Source organism: Podarcis muralis, chromosome 4 (genome assembly GCF_964188315.1).
Source record: "Podarcis muralis chromosome 4, rPodMur119.hap1.1, whole genome shotgun sequence".
NCBI lineage: Eukaryota > Metazoa > Chordata > Lepidosauria > Squamata > Lacertidae > Podarcis > Podarcis muralis.
In genome coordinates this window covers 34,607,904-34,632,544 of record NC_135658.1, presented here as the reverse complement: position 1 = coordinate 34,632,544, position 24,641 = coordinate 34,607,904, and the positions used below count along the sequence as shown (strand labels likewise).

The window sequence follows — 24,641 nt, the reverse complement described above, 5'->3', positions numbered from 1 at the left end:
AGGGATCCCAATATCCTCTCCAGGAACCCACATATCCATGCTAAGCCATGTTTCACTTTGCCTTATGCACCAACTGACCCCAACCATGGATTAGAAATACAGGGTTAAAGCAAATGGTGGCTTTGCGCTAGTGGAAAACATTTCCACTCACGCAAGATGGAGCAACCCATTGCAGCCCCTTGAAACCCAAATATCCTACAACAGGGTTGCAGCATTGAAACAATATGTACAGAGGACTGAAGTAAATGGAAGGGGTTCTGTGAAAATCAGGCACCCTCTCTTTCTGCTAGCACCAACCCACTATTTGAGAGAATCCAGTCAAAATGAAAATAAAATGGAGTAAACAAAATATGCATGCTAAGAAGGAAGTAGCACTTTACCTGTATCATCAGAGACATGGTGTCATGACCATAGTAGTGCAAAGAACTGTTTCGGTCCTCAAAGTTGTACCTGAAGCCTGCCAGGTGAACTTCACTGCATATATGAAATGCAAAAGCAATGGCAATTAACCCCGTGGTGGGATGCTTGGGTTTCTAAAAAAGCAAAACAAAGCACAAAAATACAAGCTGCATAAAACCAAAAGTATTTTATCTACAAACACACACATCACACGAACACGATGTATTAGTGTTTGACAGTGCTATTTTTCTAGAAAAAGAGGTGCCGGAACTCACCACGAACACCTCTTTTTAATGGCTATGGTGCCCATCTGAGAGGTGCCAGAACTGAGTTCTGGTCTGGCGAGTTCTGGCTAAAATAACAGCCCTGGTGTTTGGTTACTTATTGAAGAGAAAGAAATGTTTTGCCTAAATTAAAAACTTCAGAGAACTAAAAGCCAGACTCAAAATACTTCGCAGCCTATACTTTACAAACCAGGGACTCAGCTACACTGGCAAAGAAAAAACATCAGATGGTGCTGTGGATTCTGTTTTTGCTAATCCGATTTCTCATACAAAGTTTGCAATGTGTTTAACTGAAACACTGCTTTGATATGTCTAGATCCAGCCCAGGATTATACCATTATCAGGAGCAGCTAATATTAGGAACCTCTCGAATTTCACAAAACAGCAAGCAAGCTTTTAGCTTCTCCAGAAATCACCTTCTGGCTGGATATTAAACAAAAGAACAAAAGGATCTGCTTGGCCATCTAGTATAAAGGAGGAATCCTGGAAACTCAGATGCTTGTTCACTACTTTATGAGATCTGAATTGATCCTAATAAAGGTATTACCCTATTGTGGGGTTATGTGTCTTCTATCTATAGCACAGGCTTCCTGTGGCATTGGCTGTGTTACAGAGTTCCTCACAGGAAACTCCAAAGTCAACTGATATTTCAAGGTGCTTGTGCATCATCATCTGGTTTAATATTAGCCCTAATCAGTCATTCTAAAAAAATTTGAAATACAGCACAGAAGGAAGGAAAACAAGCATGCTGACTTCTATTTGTACAGGCTCACCATGTGACTTAGGGTTTATACAGCCTCCAACGCATGTAGAATGGCAGGGACAGCAATAGTTCTCCTGAAATGAGCGGTGTGAGATAATACTTACCACGTGTTTGGAGAACCTTGTAGGCAAGTGGAGCAGTTCATAGGCTGTTTTCCTGGTAATGGCGGGATCAAGGATTCTGATTTGGTGGGATTTGTATATCATTTGTGTTGCTGGTTTTTTCCAGAAGGCATTTGTTCTCTATGGAACAAAGAGCTTGCATTTAGCATTTCAAAACTGTACCTCTGTTACATCTTGGCAAGTCACATTACTGGAAGGGAAATTATCTCGACGAGGTCACACATCACTGAGAGGGGAGAGGTAACGGAAAGAAACCACACACTGCCTCACCCTGAAAGAAGCCGCCCCAGTTGTAAATACTCAGTCACTTTGAGTTCCTGAATGCATTCTGTGTCATGGGGCAACATTTATGGGAAAGGGAAATGACTGAATAACGAATTTCCTAAATGTGAAAACAATAAGATGATAATTCTTTTTCATGGCTAGATAACAAGAAAACTGTATAACAGAACTGGCAAGAAATTTAAAACATTGTGCTGGGAATTTGTGGGAGAACCGCAGAGCTTTTCAGAATAGATGGTGTCAAGGTCAAGAAGAGTCACTGAAAGATAGCCTTTCCTATTACAACATAATTCACATATTTTTGGCACCTTCTTAAAAGCTATGTATCTGGCTAAACTATATATAAGAAATTACAACAACCTTTCAGATCCTAAGAAAAAATGCAACACAATTTGTTTATTTTTCCCCACTTCGAGGAATGAACTGATCAGAGCTTCAGTGAATATACTGGTTAGTAGCTTGATGAAAAGCTAATACCTGTAGCTTCATCTGCCTGCTGACTTTGATGCAGAGTAGATTCTATTTATTAGACAGATCTACGGTTTCTGGTCATATCCCTTTGCCCAGAGACTGGAGGGGTTGGGAAAAGGGCTTTCCATTTTCAAAGTAGCGCTACATTTTGACACACAGTCAGGCCTCATGTTTTGATTACAGAGGAGGATTTTGATCACTGCCATTTTTAAGTGAGCATGTGGGGGAGGAACAAATATACAAGGAGTGCAAGTATTTTCTGAGAAAGGAAACAGTTGGACAAGGACAGAACAAGAACATCTTAACTCTGCCAAACTCAAAGACGAGAGGCAGACTCCTATAGCATGGTGCCATTGTAGACAATGGGCACAGATTGAAGGCATATATAGATGAAGGTTTTCTTCCAGCATTATGCCATTGGAAGGGGAAGAGAGAGAGCTCTTGTGTTTGAGTCCTGCTTCCTTGTTTCCTATAAACATATGGGCCTAGATGAGACATTGGCTTGATCCAACAGGTTGTTCTTATGTTTGTTATGGTCTTTTCAGTGCTAGGTGAAGACATTTTTAAATCACCCAGGCCTTTGAAACATGTGTTGTAAAACAAACCCTAGGCCTTCATTGTTTATATTAAGTGTTAAATAAACCTTTATATCCCTGCTCTTATAGTGGAGTTTTAAGCTGAGCTATAGTTTTATTTGATCTCTGTGAGCAAAAGTTATATAATATTTTGAATTTGTTGTTGTTTTAATTAATGCATTTTGTATTTTTTAAAAAACAATGTATGAGAGCTTTATATTTTATTTTTGTAAGGGAATTTTATTGATGAGAAACTATGTACATTTCATTAGCAACATCATTTCCAACAGATTAACAAGTAAAATAAAACTGGCTTACTATTAAACGCTGGCCACTTAGCAGATCCCAAAGCCATTTTAAGTCATGGGTCTTGAAGACAACAAGAACTGCAGTTGTGTTAGGGTCATAGTGAATTGGATCTGAAAAACTAGATTCTGGATAAAAGAGCCGGAATGTTGTCTTTCTTCCAACGTCTTCTTCATAGCCTACAACAGGTCCATTATTCATTCTGTTGAAGAACATTAAAAAAAGAATTGGTTATACAAAAATAAATCCCTCTTCTTTTCTGTCCCTATGGAGAACATTTCTGGGCACACCTGGGCACAGTGGCATTCTACGGAAAGGAAGGGAAGAGGGCAGGGTGGGTGGAAACCTCCACTTCTCTTTCTAGGCCAGCACTGATGAAAATAAGGCCACTTCTTTTACTATAAAAAAAAACCCACCCAACACCATTTTAAAAAAAAATGGGTCGGGGCTTCCACAGTGTTAACAGGAGCAACGTTGGGAAATGTAACAATACTCCTGTCTATATAAGGAAGTTAAAGAAGAGGAGATCTATAAAGAAGAGACGGTTTAGTGAAATCACTCATAGCCTCTCTAGACTTTTCATTGCCAATATGCAAATCAGTCTTGAGCAAACACTTCTATTGCTGAACAAACAGTTCAAGAGTAAAGTGTACATTCTCTTTAATGAGAAGCAAGTTATTGAGGAAGCTCACTGGGTTCTGAGAGATTACAAAGCCTGGGCTGGCTGCTGCTGGTGGAACAGAGAAACCAGCTGTCAAGGAATAATTAACCCTTCAACACCTTCTCATATACTGTATTTCTCTTCTTGTCCCTATGTTTCCTTCCTATATGCATAATTTCAAATATTGCCTCCCATCCACCCCACCCCAAAAATTGAAAATTATACGATTTGTACCGAAAGAGAAGCTGGCTATTTTTTTTAATACTAGCACCCAAGACTGATGACAGTGGCCTTTAATTCAAAAGGGAATAGTCATGGTAGCCACTATTTTGCAGAAGAACAAAAGATTCATATAGGGAAAATGATGCTGAACAATAGAAATACTTACTAAAACTTATTAATTAATGCAAAAAAAAAAAAACCATTTACCTGATTACCACATCATAAGAATCAATTGTCTCCCCCAGACTCTTGTTTCGAAGCACCCCTCCATTGCCAACAACAACACATTTTTTACAGGATGGGCTGCTGGAACAAAGAGATTGTGATCAATCAAAGTTTTGTGGAGAAGATGCTTTTCTTGGGGAGGGTTAATTTATCCCACCTCACAACATAATTAGCACAAACATTTAAACCCTGAGACAATTTGACAATGAAAGTGGCTAGCCAAGCACTTGAGGAAAAAAGAATAGGGAATATAACCAGATGGTTGGAGAAATTAAGTAGAAGGGGGGATTTTAGGACCGGCCAGCCCTCCTGGTACTTTTCTGCTCCTGACTGCAGCTTCTGAAGCTTCTTTTCAGGTTTTCCTCTTTTTAAAAAAGTAAGAGAATCCAGGTCTTGTATTGCTCTTGGACTCACAGTAGGGTCCTGTCCAGATGCTGTGTACTATGATTCTCATCATCCCTCGTCATTGGCTATGCTTGCTGGGGCTAATGGGAGCACCACAAAGCTCTTCTTCCACTATGTGTGCTTAACTTTTTCATAAACCTGCAGTGAAGCCCCTTCTCCCGCTGGGCCATACAAGCGGTTAATAGATTCTTCTTCTGAAGGACCTCAATTGCCATTCCAGCCCCCTACCCAGACAGCACCAGGCAGTGGGTACGTCCTGTCCTTGAGGTCCTTCTAGCCTCACAAGCCTCTGCTTATGAAACAGGCTGGACATTCTCAAAGGAGGCATTAATTGCTTATCATTCTCTTTCTTTCTTCCCTCCCACCCAGGAGCCTGAACAAGAATGCACAATGTGCACAAGGAATTCATGAATATATCTTGGCTGGGCACTTTGCTTGCTGACATAAATGCATATAATGTAACAAGCTTATTTGTTATCTGTGATTGGGGCATGGCACTCATGAGCCAGATTATGAAGCAAACAACACTGGTTCATGTAACCTTCTGGTGTGGAAAGAGCAGGCAAAGACAACTACTATGTGACAAGCTCCCCGAAACCAAATATCAGTGCTCAGCACACAGCAACCAATCTACATTAAAACAACACAATACCCTCCCACCTTCCTCTCCATTCCCCAGCAACAGTAAGTCTATTCTGTGGTGTTGTTTGCACTGCACAACGCTTCAGCTTTATCCAAACCAACCTCTTCACCCCCCAGGAGAAATCAGAAATGTTCTTTCAAACTCTGGCATTGTTTTAAACTTAACATACTTTTCTCCCTTCTTCTCATCCCTTTAGAACGAGGGTGATCCAAATGTTGGGAGATGAAGCTAAATGTTGGGAGATCTGGGACAGACAAAAAGAAGTACTTCTTCACAAAGCACAATGGAATTCGCTACCACAATATGAGAGGTGAGAGACTCTGTGTTGACCAGCACGTAATGGCTTTTTCCACCTGCACTGCCTCACCCTCCAGCCCTAAAAGAGCCGCTTCCGGAGAACTGGGAAGGGAGAAAGACTCTGTTTGCCATCAGGAAGTGGTTAGTTTCCCCTATGCTGCCCTAAGGAATCTTCAGAAGGGAGTTGCTGTCACGGTCATGAATTGAATAGAGTGAAAGATTAGTAGTCATGGGAGTCTGTGTGTATGATTCTAACAGTGCAGTATCGAACACGAATGGACCAAGATGACTCAGTTGGTAGAGCATGAGGCTCTTAATGACAGGGTTGTGGGTTTGAACCCCATGTTGGGAAAATAACACTCTCTTTCCACAGGCATATGGCTAGCCACTGTGAGGACAGAATCCTGGACTAGATGGGCCTTTGGTCTGGTACAGCAGGGCTCTTCTTATGTTCTTAGTTTTACCTTATCCATACAGTGGTACCTCAGGTTAAGTACTTAATTCGTTCCGGAGGCCCAATCTTAACCTGAAACTGTTCTTAACCTGAAGCACCACTTTAGCTAATGGGGCCTCCTGCTGCCACCGCGCTGCTGGAGCCCGATTTCTATTGTCATCCTGAAGCAAAGTTCTTAACCTGAAGCACTATTTCTGGGATAGCAGAGTCTGTAACCTGAAGCATATGTAACCTGAGGTACCACTGTATTTAAAAATTAAGCCACCCTCAAATATGAAGTTATGGTGTAGAATTCACATGGATCCAGGAAATTAAAATGGGACCAGCTGGTGAAGGGCAGGTAATTGAATGTATATTTTCAGGACCCATTCTATTTTTCACAAGACCCTTTTTTGGTATCTTTCTAATTACATGTTTTTAAACTGGATTTTTTTTTTAAATTTTCTCTTTTAAATGATTGTAACCTGCCCTGTGACCTTAGGCTAAAGGGTAGATAATAAATTAAAATCATCATCATAATTAAAATGGCCAACAACATTTTTAAAATGAATGAATGAATGAATGTTATGTCAACAATTGAAGAACTGCCCAGATTTTTTTTTCTTTAAATGAACAATCAAAAGGGCAAATCCTTTTGAGTTCCAATTTGCATTTAGAACTCAACTGAGCTATGCAGTGAGTAATTCCATATTGTGTGTCCTGGGCGGCTGGGGTTTTTTTTTTTTTTTTTTTTTTTTACATGGGCCTTAATCTCAGCTAAAATGGTAGCAATTATATCAATCCAAAGACTGTCTTTTTCATCAACAGTTGGCAATAACACAAAAATAACCTCACCTATCATCTTCAGTGAATACTCTGCAGTTTTGTAGCCTTGAAAGTGCCATATGGAAATACCTTTCTGTAATACAAATTATTTTAGAAAAATCATTAATTAAGAATCAGCACTTTATTGTACCAACAAAATTAAGCGTAATTGTGTTATGTGCATTTTTAAATAAAATATTAATTTGTCAGAGGTCAGTGTGAGTTTGTTAAATAAGTTTATGGCCTTTTAATCTCATGAACACTGTTGGAGCAGAGACTTAAAACCCCAGCGGCAATAGTCATACAAAGATTAGGAAGAATACAAGTTTCTTGTGCTTATCTCTATTCCATGTTAATTGATGGAAATATATGGAAGCAGCCTATAATTCCCTGCTCCCACCCAAGGTGCCAGAAAGTTTCTGTGATATGCATCCTAACAATTAAATTGGGCCCATTCTACACATTCCATATCCTTGCAGGCACCACCCGCAATTCGAATGTTTAAAATGAAATATTGCATGGACCTTCCAAAACATTCAATTTCTCCTCTCCATCCCAAATATAAGCAGGTAAAGAAGGGTGCGTGCAATACCATGTATGAAGTAGAATGAGGAGGGGGAAGCAGGAAATCACATTCTACATTTTCCATATCTGCTTGGTGTTGTACCATACTGCCTTTAAACAGCAACACCTCAGAAAAAACTTTACACCCATTAATAAATAATGAAAGGTTCACTTTCATCATTTAATCTTGCATAACCTTATATTTAATGCAGCACATATCAATGGCTTACCCGCTCCTTTTATTCCATAAGGTAGTTCGATCCTGTGACTTCCATGGTCCCCAGACACTTTTACAAAATCGTTAATGCACAGAAAAGGATAGAATTTTTCCCCCCTAGAGGAAAAAAGAGGGGGGAAATATTAAAATGTTAGTTCATTTGTTTTATAAAATAATGCCACATTTGGTGCCAAAAAAGAAACCATCCCAAGACTGCTTACCAACATTTCAGACAAGAACAGACAATAATTTTAATGCATTATAAATAACACCAAAACAAATAAAAATGGGAGTAGTTAACAACCAGCACATACAACACGTCAATAAAAAATTGAATGAAACAAGTAAATTTGAAAGGTCTACGTAAAAGTAGAGGCAAAGTCATGTGTACTTATTTAGGGGGAGATTTCCAGAAATGTGGGGCAACCAGAAGAAAGGCCCTGCCTTTGATGTCCACTTCGGTGATGAGCTTTGATTATTATTATTATTATTATTATTATTATTATTATTATTATTATTCAGAAAGCAGGGCCTCTGAGCCTGGTTGTAGGATCTAGGAAGATTCATTGGAGTGCAGACCTGGTCCCCAAGCTTTCAGTGCTTTAAAGGTCAAAACAAACACTTTAAACTGTGCCTGGAAACAAAGAGGCAGCCATTGTAGACAGCACAGTGTTGCTTGGTTCCCACGAGTTCAGTCAAACCTCGGTTGTCGAACGTAATCCATTCTGGAACCCCTTCAGCTTCTGAAATGTTCGACAACCAAGGCATGGCTTCCGATTGGGCGCAGGAACGTCATGCACCCAAGCAGAAGCCGTGTTGGACGTTCAGCTTCCAAAAAACGATCCAAAACTGGAGCATTTACTTCTGGGTTTTCAGCATTTGGGAGCCGAAACGTTCCAAAAGAGAGGTGTTTGGGATCCGAGGTTTGACTGTATCTTAAAAGTTGTATTCTGTGCAGGCTAAAGTTCCTGAACTGTCTTTAAAGGCGGTCCTACATATTGCATAATTTCCTCTGCATGCAACCAGAGCATGTGTAGCTGAGGCAAGATCTGTTTCTCCAGAAAGAGCTGTGGCTAGTGAACTAGCATAAACCGAGGCACTCCTAGCTCACTAGGTCACCAGTGTTTCCAGATTGCACATAATCCAAGAGAACCTCCAAACTGTGCCCCTGGCTCTTTTAGATGGAATGCAACTTCATCCAAAACTCATACAGCAGTCTGTTCAACACTCAGAACTCCCATCTTTTCTAAATTAAACTTCATTGATTTGCTCTCACCTATCCAGAATCACCCTTCAGACATACATTCAAGGGTTTTCATCACCTCTCTAAGACTAAGTGCTCAGAAAACATTTGTTATGGATGCCCAATAAGCCTTACTATTCCATAGTAAATGCCTTTTCTAGAACCAATGATCGCTGAAATAAGAGCAAAACTTCCACTAGATTTCCAGAAGTGACTTTTATGTCATATGAAAGACTGAATAAAATGCAGTAATTAATAGATCAGGGAAACAGGAAGATGGATTAAAGTGCCTAAAAAACTCCTTTTAGGAGGGAGTGTGTCATTTGTGAAGGCTGTTAAAGCAGAACAGAAAACGGAAGTGAACCATTTTCATATGTACTTTCTGGCAAGTGTAGCTTTTATAGACAAAAACCAGCTGGCGCCTGGCATACAGGCTCAATGCCTGATATGCATTGCTTGGTACTAATCCTCATGTTTTTGTGGCTCTAGTGCTGCACTGCAGCTACAAATTGAAGCTACAAACATGAGTCTGACCAAACTGCGGGAGGTAGTGGAAGATAGGAGTGCCTGGCGTGCTCTGGTCCATGGGGTCACGAAGAGTCGGACATGACTAAACAACTAAACAACAACAGTGCTGCACTGGTGAAAAAGAGGTCCCTGCTCTTGTTGTACATAAATCTGCACTTAGGGTGGTCTGTGCCCACACTTGACTTGTGTAAAGTAGTTTGATTATACTGCACTGAGGCAACATACTTGGTGCTGAACTGCACTGGTTTTTCAAGTCACAGCCGTATTTTGGGTGAACTGCAGTTCCCAAGCCACCTTCAAAGGTAGCCCTGGATAACACCTTGGAGTAGTTTAAGCTGGAGAATAACAGGGTGTGAATAACTGAGGCCAGACAGTCGTACAGAAAGTGCAGCAGTCTAAATTGGTAAATGGTGCACTATGTCACAAGGGCAGCCTGAACCTCCAGTGAGTAGGCTGCTGTTGCTTACTGGAGGCAGAGGAGCGAGGCAGTAGGGAGGCTGGTGCAGCAAACACACTGGTAGAGCCAATCTAGTGCTCCTGCTGGTAATTTGCACCACAAATACCTCCCTCTCACCTTGCCCTCCTGATCAACAGCAGCAACCCACCTGATGAGAAGTTAGTGTAGTGGCTCCATCCCACCTGGTGAGCTGCTTCTGCTACAAACTTGTTGTTTTGGGGTTCAGGTGGGAAGCCTGTGGATTAGGAGCTGCATGCAAACCACAACCTTATTGAACACGGCCCTCAGTACCTTCTGAAGCTGCCCCACTCTTCTATCCCATCAGAGTTCCTTCCTTCTTGTTCATGCCTTGCTTATTTTCCTCGGCTTTTTGCCTTCTTTCTGTGTAGTTAGTGCAGAACAACTAGAAGGACCAGTATTTGGGGGGGGGGGCGGGGTAACATGAACTGGTGTGGGTGTTGTTCTTTTTCCTGACTGTATCGCTTAGGGTAAATGTCTGATAAGTGAGGTATGTGAGCACACATGCTAAGTCAGAAAATAATTGTCTTCACTTGCTTTCCAGAAAACTGTATTGATCTGTAATGCTTAAAAAAAAAAAAAAACCTCATCAGTATACTTATTTAAGAGTAACCCCATCAAATTCAATAGGGTTTACTCTTCCCACCTTGGATCAAATTTCCAGGTGTCATAAGAAAGCTGCAGAGATAGTGCAGGATAGTGCGCACCCTGGAAATGATCTCTTTCAGCTTCTGCCTTCTGGAAGAAGGTACAGGGTTATAAAGACTAGGACGAGCCACCTGAGAAACAGTTTCTATCCAAATGCGATTTTGGTTTTAAATTCAGTGTAAGGAGTCTCTATGGTAGTATATGGTATTTAAAAATAGGTTATCAGAGTTTTTAGGGGGCTAACCAGGTTGGGATAGCTGGGATAGCAGGCTTGTTGGTTTTTGAATGTCTTACGTAGATTTTTCAATTTCGTTCTTCTGACAATGACAATAAAGATTATCGTATCGTATTAAGAGTAGAATCTGCATAGGACTGCGAATTCTAACCTTTGGTAGCCACGCTGAAAACTGGTTTTTATTTGTAAATCCAAAATATATTTGTGTCTGGCTCCACCCACCACCAACATGTGGACATCAACAGATTACCATCAAGGGAATGCAACTAGCAACAGAAAAGAAGTCGCCCACCCTTGCTTTTGGAAGAGGGGACTGCAAGCCCATTCAGCACATGGTGACCATTAGTAATCCCCCTTTCCCCTTACTTTATTAAAGCTGAAACGTCAGGTTTGTAAGGGCAACCTATTATTTGTCCTTTTCTGTCTCCTCCATCTGTAGGGGGCAACCTAGAATAACAACAAATTCACCATATTAAAATACACAAACAGACCGATAGGAGGTAGTGAACATCTGAAGCAAAATTTTATATAGATATACACACACACACTCCATTTTATTTACAGACAATCTGTAAAACCTGCCACAGCATTCAGTCTCAAATTAAGTCTTTCTAGGTTGCACTGTTTTCAGTGCACAAGAGTCATATGCCTTAAACTATACAACACGTGATGCTGAATTGCATGTGCTTCTTCCCTGGTTTATGGGCTACTTATTCTGCAAGTTCAATGACTGATTAAAAAGCACCCAAAAGAGAACTTTAATAGAGCTGAATGCAGAAGGCTTTGAAACATGACATGCCCCACCCACATTGCCATACGACACAAGCTAAATTGAAAAGGACACTGCCAATATCATAGTGCTGTTATACAAATCTATGGTGCAACTACATTTGGAATAGTTCTAAGAAGGAGGGTTGCAGCTTTTTAATTCAGAGAAAAGATGAGTAAGTGGGTTAACAATGGGTGATAAGTCTGTGCTTTTCTCGTGGTTTATTTCTATGGATCATGGCGTCAGTGCAACTGGCATACGTTTCAGATAAAATATACCATTCATGAACTATCTGTGACCCTGATACAAGCTCCTGTCTTAAATTCAATCCGGAAGGTACAGCAACCATCCTGACCCTTAAGAGGTACATACTAATCAGCATACTAATCTTACATTTACCAACACAGTTGAATTACCGCCCTCCTGTAAATAGGAACCAGACTTCACAGAGATAATATGGAGTAGGAACCAATCTTCACACAGAGAATGAAATCCTTTTTCAAGAGTAAATTTATGATTCAGGAACTGTATAACCATATTGTCTTCCTGTACTGAAAACTTCAGAAAAGTGTAAAAATTAAAGCATCATGGTGTTCCTGTTTGGGTATTAAAAATCACTTTAAACTGTGAAATCCTCGAGCATCCTTAGTCAAAATAAGGTAGTGCTACCTTTTCAGATTCAGTTCCACTCAGGCCAGGGATGGGGGACACTTGCCTATAATGTAAATGTCATAAGTAATTCTGCAGTCATTTTTTTTTTCCTCAGACACATTTGCTAACTAACCTACCAACATGTTTTCCAGCTCCTGAATAAGACATGCAATTGCAGAGGTACAGCCAAACAATTCTTAGAGAGATCTGCAATGACAAATTAACAGCTAGTTTGTCTAAGTCTAAGAAGATGTTGTAATTACCAATAGTCATTTGTCCTTCGCAGGTTTCGGTGTAGTATAACATACATCACTCCTGCACCCAAGAGAATCGCACATATGATCCGTTTCATGACTGTCAAATCTGAAACAAAAGTTCAAAAGAGAAATGTTAGTGTTATTTCTACATGTCAAATTTGGGCGAAAGAAAGAAAGAAAGAAAGAAAGAAAGAAAGAAAGAAAGAAAGAAAGAAAATAATCTGTCACCTGTCATTTATCAGTTTCACAGGTTTTCTTTAAGTGTATGGACTACTGACTCAAATTCCAGCTGAAGTACAAAGGGGTTCATTGACATGCTTGCCTATTAATATGATATGAAGGCAGCTGTGTTTGCTCAATAGGTTTTAAGGTGTTTAAATAAACCAGTCATGAAACAAATCTTGCATAGTCTTTGCTCTGAGCCTGGAAAAATGGTAGATCTTTCACAACTGTTTGATTAGCTATCAAAGCTAAGTTCTGTAATAATATCCTCCGTGATCCTGGTTAAGGGCAATCTGCTCCTATATTTGCTCTCTGTCTTTGTTTTCAGCTCGTTTCCTTTCCTCTTTATGTAAAACACCTCCTCTGTAGCAAATATTGTGGCTTGCTGAAAACAGCTCAGCGCATTCTCTCTAATATACTATTTCCTAAACATGGCTTTCTGTACTGGGCATCTTGGTCAACCTGCTTCAGCAAAATGGAAAAGCTCTATAAACCCCCCAACAAGCATAGACGTTAGATTTATGCAAGGGGAGCACTCTATTAAATGGAGAACCAAGGCTGATTTAAATTGCTTAAGAGCACAGATGGCCGGGGGGCAGCGGAGGGGAAGGGACTCTAGCATTTCTTTCCTCAATGGGGCCAAGATGACATGAGTTGTGCTAACTCCAAAAAACCTACTACCTCAATCTGGTGCCTTCTCAACTACTACTCCCATCTCCTGTTGGGAGTGCAACAGAGAAGGCCATACATGTTGGATCTGGGCAGATCAGCCAGGAAGGAGAAGCCAGTGGGGAGGGAAACTGCCCTTTAGTAGGACTTGTCTGGTCAACCAAAAGGTGACTCTAACTCAAGCAGTAGTGTAACAGCAAGTCCTTGGGGGAGGAAAGAAGGGATGTTCTTTTCCCCTACTGCCTGTTTTCCTTTGGGTTTCAAAGGAGAGGTTCAGAAGCACCCCTCATACTGAGCCAGGGGCCCTAGTGTTGACCACGATGCCCACATAGCAGGGGTTAAGATGGCAGCCTAAATGACCCAACACATTTTGTCCAATTCCACATCCAGAAGGAAGGTCTTTAGTTCCACCATATCCATGTTGCTGAGATGCCCCAGCTAAGGACATCTGTGTGCCACCCATTTCTTGTTCTTCCCAACTGACTGCTTTCAATGAGGGGGCTGGCACTGTGTTGCTTTTATTGTTATTACAGTGGTACCTCGGGTTACATATGTGTAATGGGTATGAGTTACTCGTGTGTAAACTGCCGCCTCTCTAGGCTAAATTGCCTTGTTCAACCGTTCTGACTGCACAGCCCATCTCAACGTGGCTGCCTCAGTCGCTAGCAGAATCCGTCAGTGGGCGTTTCTTAAACCTCTTCCAGCATAAAAGCTGATTGACTCCCAGTCTCCTCCTCCTCTCACTGCGCGGGAGTCTTCTGCGCAGGGAGGGCGTGGGTAGCGGAGGACCTGTGCTCTCCTCACTGATGTCCAGTGAAGAGTCCTGGAGCCCTCTCTCCGCTTCCCCCATCTGCCCCCCTTTATCCCTGGTGTTGCGCTGATTTCCTTCCCCCTCTACTGAGCTGCTTCTCCCCCTGCTGCTGGGTCCTTCGCCAGCATCGTCTGGGAGCCTCCCCTTCGCCTCTCGCTCTGATGTCAGTTCCCTGACAATATGCTTCAGGTTACATACGCTTCAGGTTACAGACTCCGCTAACCCAGAAATAGTACCTCGGGTTAAGAACTTTGCTTCAGGATGAGAACAGAAATCGTGCTCTGGCAGCGCGGCGATAGCAGGAGGCCCCAATAGCTAAAGTGGTGCTTCAGGTTAAGAACAGTTTCAGGTTAAGAATGGATTTCCGGAACGAATTAAGTACTTAACCCGAGGTACCACTGTATTTGTATAGCTTTAATATATATTTATATGTATACATATAGTTTTAATTTAATTTAATTTTTTTAAAAAATCTCTATGTTTCTGGCTGTTCTTATTTTTATTTGTAAGCTGCCTTGAGTCACTTTCACGGAAGAAGGTGGGATATAAATAAATACATCATAATAATCCTTGGCAACTGAGAACAACAACTGGGGCTGGTGGGAAGTTGTAACTTTGGGGAGGGGAAAACAGCTGGGGGCACCAAGTTGGGAAAAGTTGCCCTAAAGCATTCATCAAATGAACTCAAATGGTTCAACATTCTGCCTTAAAAGCATGCAACTATGTTTCAGACCCTCTTGAACACTTGTTTCATTTTTAGATGAAATGCTAATTTTGCATATCTCTACCTCTCTCGTGAATTTAGGTGGGCAGATTCTCTATTCATTACAACTTTTAAAACCCCCAACAACAACAACCTTAACACGTTACAGCTCTAATCGTTAAAACACTTCGCATTTTTGAGCATGTCTGACCATCCAGTCTATTTGTATAATCTAACAAATCCATCCCAGAAACAAACAAGAATTTCTGGACAGCAGATACCCACACCCAGCTCTTTCAGTTCATGACACACACAGAAAGGAAGGGCTCTAAATTTTATGGATTATTAACCTGGGCAGAGTTGTTTCTGCTCTAGCTAGAAAAAAACTATTTATGCCTGCTTGGCAGGGGGTTGGACTCGATGGCCCTTGTGGTCTATTCCAACTCTATGATTCTGTGATTCTATGCTTGGCAAACATATATGTGATGTGAATTGATTCTAATCTGCAAAGGCTTGAGCAAACTGACTTCCCTATGATCACTACTTACTGAACTTGGTAGGCCTGCTGTATTGCCCATAGTGTACAAGACAATCACAATTCTATACAAAAAAAGGGAACAAAAATGCCATGGTGTCCGAAAGACCACCAAATGAGTTGCAGCATAAGCTTTGGTGGTGGAGAAACCCTCATCAGATGCATGACATGTTATCCACAGCTAATACCATGGACGTGTCTGGAACCCAATTCCCAAGGAGTACTGGCTAGCGTCTGACTTTAATATCTGTCACTGCCTGGTATATCTCAAGGAGGTTTAACAAACTGAAGGACATCTCAAGGAGGTTTAACAAACTGAAGGACATTGTCCTTCTATGCTCCTCCCGATGGAAACATGCAAATGGGAACAGATATACCCTGCTTTAAGTCGTTTACATACTGTCTTCCCCTGTATATTATTTACTACAAAGCTCAATGACTAAGCTCTTTAGCGACGAAACGTCTGATTACCCGAATGGCATCTGAGCACTGAACCACTGGTATATCACAAGTGGACACTTTACTTACTGTGTTTGCAACTGATTACAACAACAACAATCTTTATTACGGTCCAGAAACCAACAAAACATTACAAATCAATACAGAGTTCATACAGCCTACCTCCAGGTTAATCAAGCACTTTGTTTGGAATATAGGGCTCATTTGTTCTTGCAACCACCGATAAAAACTTTGCCACTGCAACTGATTAAGATAAAACCTATTTGGGAAAGAAACTACTTTTGCCATCTTTATGGACATCTGAAGTTTGTATTGCTGCATTTTTGCTGCTCTGTTGTTTTAATATGGTTTTGAAATACTGTTAAAACAATAAACTACCGAGCTCCTTGCAGGAACAGCAAGGCATACATGTAATAACATCAACAGATTTGACAGCAAAAGGGAAAAGTGAGTGAGAAGGATAGCAAGCACTGAAGCAGCTACTACATCTCTGAATGGGATCAGGTTACCTTCCTGCTTGTTATGAGGTTCTTCCTGGGAGGCAGTGGGTGCTTCTCAGTGGCTCATACTTCCCCGACTGCCTTCAGCTCTGCAGTCCCAGGACTGTTACGGATTCCTATTACTGCTAACATTATTGATGGATACTGTTGTTGTTTTAAACACTGCCCTGGGAGTGGTAACACTTAAAGGTGGAGCATAAATTTCAAAATAAATCAACACATAAAAATATTTTAAGGTGCCGCAAGAAGCTTTCTTGTTTTAACAGCGACCCCTCTGGAGTCACTCAGTACAGACACAAGCTGTTTGAAAAAGGGCTTTCAGGCAGCCCTGTGCTTTGAAGTCCCAGAAATTGGGGCTTCAAAGTGCAGCTTCACCTGATGTCGTAGTGCAGGTGGTCAGTCCCAGCCACTTGTCAAATTTGTTCCACCAGGAGCAAGGAGATAAGAATATGACCTGCTGGCCAGAAAAGATTACCTACCCTTTCCTTAAGGGAAGACAGAATGAGACCCTGGAACCAAGAAGAGAAAGATGGGCATATTTGCCTTTTAAAAATCTGGATTCCCTGTCACAGGGCCATGTGCTCTGCAGGCTAGGCCTACCCAACCAACCACACATTTGACAACTGTGGCCAATGATCTCCCTAAGTATGGATGAGCCTCTTACTATTGCCAAACATACAGCTGATGGGGGAGGTGGGCACTGGTTGCAACTACACGTACAGCAGGGGAAGTCTATGAAGCCCAACTAGCTCCTCACGGATGCTTTCAACACATTAAATTGTGCATCTAAACTGCCCTACTGCGTATTCCTTCAAGCAAATCGGAGCCTAGCTGCCATTCTTCAAATGGCTTGCAGCCACTGCTCCTATTTTAAAGTCCCAGAGGATCGGTTTTCTTCCTTGTGCCAACATAAATACTACATTCATAGGTTTTTGCAAAGTTACTTATTTTCATAGCACTAAACTGTTTGCTTTCTCAGGGTATCTTAAGCTATCCTGATAGCAGTAAGCTAGAAAGCAAAAATCAGCAATGGTTTTTTTGTGTGTTTTTTGCAGGAACAGTGTGTTTTGTTCTACTAGTATTCTGAATGCTCAGTAATTAAAAGACTCCCTAAAGTAGAGGTCACTAACCCCCAAACCCAGAGGTTGGATCAGGTACCCAAAGTGATTTTTCTGTCCCATGGAGACCCTACTCATTTTGGGGGGAGGGTGTTGCAGTAAAAATGTAGGGATGAAGTAAACACAGCACAAGGGAGGGGACAAAGTTTTCCGCCCATCCCAATAACTTGATGGGGGTCCCTCTTCCAGTTAAGATGGCGACAGGTCAGACAGGCAGCTCCAGAGCGCCACAGATCTAAACTGAGTTTTATTTGATTTTAACCTGTTTTAAACCAAGTGTTTTATCAACTTTCAACTGTTATTTTAACTTGGAAGCTGGAGAGCAGATTAACAGCAATTAACAGGCCTGGGGCTTCTCTGTTTTGTTGACATCCCCTTTTATAGAGTGGAGGCGCGGGAAGCGGCTGAAACAGAAACTGGAATTATTGATATTTTAATTTGGCTTTAACACAGCTTTTAATTAGACTTAACTTGGACTTGTTTTATCAACTCCCCATTATTTTGGAGACCTGAGGGCTAGGGACTGTGTTGTTTGTTGTTTGCCAGTCGAGGTGGCCTGTCCCCTTTTAAATAATTCCACAGTGTAGTGAACAAAGAAACGTTTTAAGTTGCTACATATAAATCGCCTTGGAGATGAGGCTGAGATCAACCATTATGAGAAACAGACGGGCCAACCTGGGAGGAAGCTGGCCTCAATAAGAACTCTTATATCTTTAAATAAGGAATTTCAATTATTTACTTCATCTTCCAGGGTTACAAAAAGCTTACAACAGGGCAGTGATGGCCAAACTTGGCCCTCCAGCTGTTTGGGGACTACATTTCCCATCATCCCTGACCACTGGTCCTGTTAGCGAGGGATGATGGGAGTTGTAGTCTGGAGGGCCAAGTTTGGTCATCACTGCAATAGGGGAAGATGGTACTCATTCGTGCCCAAGCTTCTAGGGCCCCCCTCTCCACAAGGAAAGCCAAAGGACAGACCCAGCATCAGAAAACCATCCTGGACTTTGACAGGACAGACAACAACACACCAACGGGGACTAATATCACAAATACAAGGTGCCTGAACGCAATTCAGCCTCTTGATAATCATGAAAGTAGATTTTATGGGTTAATTGTGCTGTTAATTTATTTTAATGGATAATTCTTCTAGCTCTTGCTCAGTATGTTAACTTAAAAAGCAGTGTTGTTCCCCAGATTTTTCTCAGCCATTCTGATATGGGTGGCGGATTTTCATTTCTCCAATAACATCTGCAAATCGAAAGACAGAACGTTTTCAACTTCTGTCCAAATCGTACATCGCAGGACTGTTTTAGGGTTCCTAGATAATCTAATACATTGTTCAAAAGTTCCTTATCTCAACAGAACATCAGCATATATGCACAAATTCATATTTTACTGATTTACACCTCCAGCATCAGATGAGTTTTATATATTTTGCTTAACCTGCATGGTTGTCAAATGCTACTATGCAAATTTTTAAAGCTTTTATGATTTACACTTATCAGTAGTGATGATGCAGTATTAAACTGCCAGAACCATTATTCAGTTTCCATATAGAGATTATATATTGATAAATCTCATATTTTTTTAATGTTAATCGAAATTGGTATCTTACAATATCTGGTATCTTTTGCTAATTAAGAGGCTTTGGTCTGAGTGAATCAGCATCTCTTTCAAAAGATCTATATTCACAAAGATATTTGTAATGCATATTCAGTTGACTGGCAATATGCCTTAGCTGGAAAGATTGGAATAATGGTAGTTGTGCAGAATCAATGCTACTTGTTTATATGAAATTATGTGCCCATAAATAATCCATTAAAGAGAGAGAGAGAGAGAGAAACTTCCAGTATTTTTGAACACTATACTAGTGAATTTATTTGTGAGCCAAGATGTACTTAGGGATATGCTTGGGGGCAGTGTTAGAAACAGAGATATGAAGGCTAGGAGCTAAATGGCACCTTAAACCTAGGTTATGGGCGCAACAACAGAATGTCTAGGCATACTTTTTAAATAACAAGAATACAAAGCTGAAAATAAATGAACTGCAGCTAAACTCTTATATTCATTTTTTACATGGTCTAGTCCTCTTCTGAAGACTGCAAAAAACAAAGCCATGCTTCCTCTGCCCACCCCTCTAATATTCTTAAGAGGGTCTCTTCTCCAGTCTTCAGAAAGCGGCTGCAAGTGGGGAGGCAGAAAAAGGTCCTCCTTTCCTTCCACTCTGCAGTTTTAATCTGAAATCTTAGGTGCAGTACTGCGCCCAGAGCTCAGAAACTGCTCATACTATTGAAATTACTTGTCACTAGAACAACGGGAGTTTTGAATGCTGCTTGGGGGTAACTGATGTTAGTGTTTACGCCAAACTTTTAATACAGATTTAGAGTGGATGTCAAGACTTGAGAATCAATAACGTATGTTCTTAGTTGTACCGTAACAGTTTCCAGAACTGCTATTATAGATCTCTTTTTCTGCCTTAATTGCTTTGCCTATTTTGAATCACCTTGAGATACAGGCCAAGCTTTACTGCTTGAAAATATCTTGTTAGGGCAGGTATTTCAAGATCTCCTTTGCTTCTTTTCCAATATAGGTTTTCACTGGTGATTCTCTGTGGTTTTATTTGATCAGATGCATTTTAATTTTAAAAATTGGTCAACTTTTTAATTTAAAACTTTCAACTTCCAATGCATTCTAGGGTTTTGAGGGAAAACAATTTCTGTATTCACCAGGCCTACAAAAGTTCGTAGCCATCAACCTCTGCTACCTTCCTTCTAAATTATATTTGTAAAGCCTCTTGTTTTGCAGCAGGATGCTATGACTCCTGCTCACATAACTGCTTTTTTGTCTCTTGTTTTTGCCCGTACACATTTGTACAGCATCCTTTTTGAGCTTGGGAGTGGGGAAGAGAGAACCAAGCAGAGTATTCTAAATGTGGACGCACCATGACCTTCATAAGAAGCAACCCACTTGAACTTTGCAAGAGCTTTGGTCTCTATTAGACTCCTCCCACTTGCTCTTAGCACCCAGATAAAAGAGAGCCAACTAAGAAAGAGGAAGCTGTGGGTGAACATTTCAAACAGCAAAGCACTTTTTTCTGACAGAACTCCCATGCATTTAACAGTTGCCTGGCAGGTAGTCATTTAGCAGCTTGAAACGTTTTCCTACATGGCGAAGTGGTGTGGAAGGCTTCCCTTTCCTGACCATGTCTGCCGTCCAAGTAGCAGACTTAAATTACAGAGAATCCTTGCCAGAATGGAGGCTACCAACAGCACTGGGCCCTCCTTATCTGCAGATGAAAGAAATAGAACTATCAATATAAGAAAAAGCAAACAAAGGGAGTGTGGGAGGATTGTGGGCAATATATCTTCTTCTTTGGCAATCCCTCGTAGATGAGTAAGAAGCAGCAGTATAAGAAAAAGGGTTTGGAGAGGACTTCATATCAGGTGGACTCCACATATATGCGGTATCTACTTCTGTTCGGAAGCCTTTGAGTCGTATCTGGCTCAGTAAGAGGCACTCCTTTAGTTTCCAACCAAAGGAGAAAGAAATTTGACAAAGTGGCAACAAAATTTGGGAACCAGAGCGCTTAAGAACCCAACCAAAGGCCCACTTAGTCCAGCATCCTCTTGTCACAGTGGCTAGGCAGAGGCCTCCAAGAAGCCAGAAAGTGGGGCACAGGTGCAACAGCACTTTAGAGGGCTAGGAGAAAGAGGGGCTGACCAGGGGCATAAGCAGTTGTGGGAGACAGAGGCAGAGCACAGTGTTAAGTCCTTCTTCAGGTAAACATGCCTAGATCAGAGAAAGAGGGGTCTCTCTCTCCCCCCCCCCCTCGCTGTGTGTGTGTATGTAGTTGTAACTTGAAGGTAGAAAGATGTAGCACCAAGTCATTATTCCAGGGGAGGAGTCCCAGAAACAACAGGCAGCCAAGGATAATGAATAAATAAGGTCAACCTGGACATAGGACTCAATGTATCATTAGAAAGCAGAAAGCACATCAGAGTTTTATATTTTAATAGAAGGTACAGAAATGATTTCCACAGAGACTGTACGCAAAAGCTGTTCCTTCTGCAGCTACATGCCCGATGAAAATTTTTCCCCTGTGCTGGAGGGGGTGCTTTTTGCTGGGATTCCAGTGAGGGAGAGAACTAAGCCTCACCACCTTGTACACTCTGGTCCCTGTAAAAATGGTTTTTACTTGCCTATTACTATTAATTTCAAAGCCCTAAACGGCTTCCTAACAATTCACTTGGTGTCACGTCTACTTTGGCCCTTATTTAAGACAGCAAAAGACCTTGAGAGGCTAAGGATAGTAGAATTGGAGAAGTTCAACTTCTGCAACATCCATTGTCATGGGCCCTCCAAAAGTACTTAACAGTGCTGCATGTTTAGGAACTTCCTCAAACTAAGTTTGTATTGATATATGAGGAAATCCCAACGAAAGAACAGTGGCAAGGAAAAGTGATGAGTTATGCAGAGTTGGCCTAAACTGACATATAAATTGTGGGATAAGAACAACTGTGGCTTTAAGGAAGAATGGGAGCTTTTTACAAATTATTTAAAAAGGGAACAAAATGAACTGGACTCCTTGGCAGGTTTTGAATAAACATACACAGATTTATTGGTTGATAACATGTTAGATAGATAATGTAAGGATATGTAAAATTTTATAACATGCAGAGAATAATATGTGCTGAGAAATCAGAGAGAGGAGCTGAGGGAAGTCTTTGGTGGGGGAGGGGAGGGAGGGATGGAAGGGGGGAAAGGGGGGAAATAATGTATGTGATTATATGGTTTGATAATTTGTTATGTTGAAATTGCTAATAAAAAATATATTTTTTTTAAAAAAGAGGGGGTTGTATTGATATAAAGTCTCACAGAATAGCTTGCATTTGAGAAATGAATTCATGCTGAGTGATTGAGTCTAGGGAGTGATGGACCAGTTAGCTTATGTCAGAATTATGCACATGGAGCAGAACCGTATCAATGAGCAGCTACAGTCAAAATCAGGCATCCCCAAACTCAACCCTTCAGTTATTTTGGGGCTACAGTTCCCATCATCCCTAACCACTGGTCCTGTTAGCTAGGGATGGTGGGAATTGTAGTCCCAAAACAGATGGAGGGCCAAGTTTGGGGTTGCCTGGTCAAAATGGTTTCTCTTATCCAGCCACGTGAACTAAGCCAGAGTGGCTGATCCACATTAAACATCAAAGCTTAACCCATCTCATCCACAAGCAGGTACCACCATGAATTATCTATCCTCTTTTTCCAGGACATGTTCTCTTTTTTCATGGGTAGAGTCATCAGAGCGATTCATAGTTAAAAGTAAAACTCAGCAAATGTGTCCTCTTTTTTTGCTCTTCAAAATATGGCAACCCTATGGGACCTTCAGGGAAATAAATTATTTTGCAAAATAAAACACTGCCTGCTCAAGCAGATGAGTGTGCCAGCATAGATGAGAGAAAGTTTTATGTTTTGTTTGGGAAGGCAAAGCATTCATTAATTCCCATACCTAACACACACTAATTTATATTATATCCCACCCCCCCAGCTACACATCCATCCATATTCACTCCCCCCCACACACACATACCTCTGTCCTGAAATTATTGTAGCGGGCGGGGGGGGGGATTGATTTTCAGAGAGACTGTTACTAGAGTTAACATTCCTTCCAACGATACAAACTACACCAAAATTTGGTGTACAAACTACACCAAAATTCATATTGGGGGAAAAACACTCACAGGAACTATTTTTTCCAAGCCTAATTGTGAAGTGAAAGGGCAAGAGAGAGCGTCATAGCACACAGTGAGAAGAGGGTTAATCCTTCCCTCTCCAGTTGAAACTCCTCCCTCCAAAATGTCCTCTTTGCAGCAATTAAATTTGAAAGCATCCTTCCATTAGTTCAAGTGGAAGCGTATTTTCAAGTCTCATTGCTGCACAGGGGAAGAGGTGAGGAAAAGCAGGCCACATAGGGAGACTAGTGGTTTGCCAAATAGCTTGATGCTAGAAATGTATACAATTACGCTTGGCATGGAGAAAGAAAGAATTCCCTCTCATTCGTGATACTAAAACTCAGGTTCCTCCAATGAGGAAATTGCTTAGCAGCAATGGAGGTGGGTCCCTTGCAGTTGCAGTGTACAAGCGCTGCCCCTTGCAGAACTCAGTGGGGAAGAGGAGAGGGGCTAAACTAGAACAAGTTCTCCCCTTCTCCAATTGGCCCTGGCGCCACCTACTATTGGTCTGACTGCCTTCCACCCGAATGGGCACCAGCCACCGTGGAGTAGCAGCAGATTCAGAAATGACTACTTATTCATGCAACGCGTGTCTAATTTATGGAACTCACTGCTGCGAGCTGCTGACTATGGCAATTATGTTGTTGTTGTTGTTGTTTAGTCGTTTAGTCGTGTCCGACTCTTCGTGACCCCATGGACCAGAGCACGCCAGGCACTCCTGTCTTCCACTGCCTCCCGCAGTTTGGTCAAACTCATGTTTGCAGCTTCGAGAACACTGTCTAACCATCTCGTCCTCTGTCGTCCCCTTCTCCTTGTGCCCTCCATCTTTCCCAACATCAGGGTCTTTTCCAGGGAGTCTTCTCTTCTCATGAGGTGGCCAAAGTATTGGAGCCTCAGCTTCAGGGTCTGTCCTTCCAGTGAGCACTCGGGGCTGATTTCCTTAAGAATGGATAGGTTGGATCTTCTTGCAGTCCATGGGACTCTCAAGAGTCTCCTCCAGCACCATAATTCAAAAGCATCAATTCTTCGGCGATCAGCCTTCTTTATGGTCCAGCTCACTCTTCCATACATCACTACTGGGAAAACCATAGCTTTAACTATATGGACCTTTGTTGGCAAGGTGATGTCTCTGCTTTCTGCTTTTTTTCTGGCAATTATGTTAGATGCCTTTCAAAGTGGACTGGACAGATCCATGGAGAACATGTGCCTACCAGTAATGACAACTGTGTGGAACCTCAGGAACCTCAGCTGCTGGGGAGCACAGAAGGTCTGCTGTCCTCTTTTCTGGCTTCCCAAGAAATCTAGTTAGCCACTGTGGGTATTCTGGCCTGATTCTAGAGGACACTAGTTTAAGATATAAATGCATTTTGCTGCACAAGCTGCATGGCTGGT

General features: G+C 41.5%; 1 protein-coding gene across 2 annotated transcripts in view; it reads right to left on the bottom strand.

The window, feature by feature from the left end:
* The window catches only part of ST3GAL6 (ST3 beta-galactoside alpha-2,3-sialyltransferase 6), a 47,424-nt gene that overhangs the window by 4,304 nt on the left and 18,479 nt on the right, over positions 1-24,641 (bottom strand). Inside the window, exons 2-9 of one of the 2 annotated variants that reach the window (XM_028726632.2) lie at positions 12,507-12,606; positions 11,190-11,270; positions 7,708-7,811; positions 6,944-7,007; positions 4,293-4,388; positions 3,215-3,404; positions 1,551-1,688; positions 381-533 (exon numbers count right to left, since the gene is read on the bottom strand). In XM_028726632.2, coding sequence (XP_028582465.2) covers positions 381-533; positions 1,551-1,688; positions 3,215-3,404; positions 4,293-4,388; positions 6,944-7,007; positions 7,708-7,811; positions 11,190-11,270; positions 12,507-12,595 — 915 coding nt within the window. In that variant the 5' untranslated portion in view covers positions 12,596-12,606. The other variant, XM_077927174.1, reaches the window with a different exon arrangement.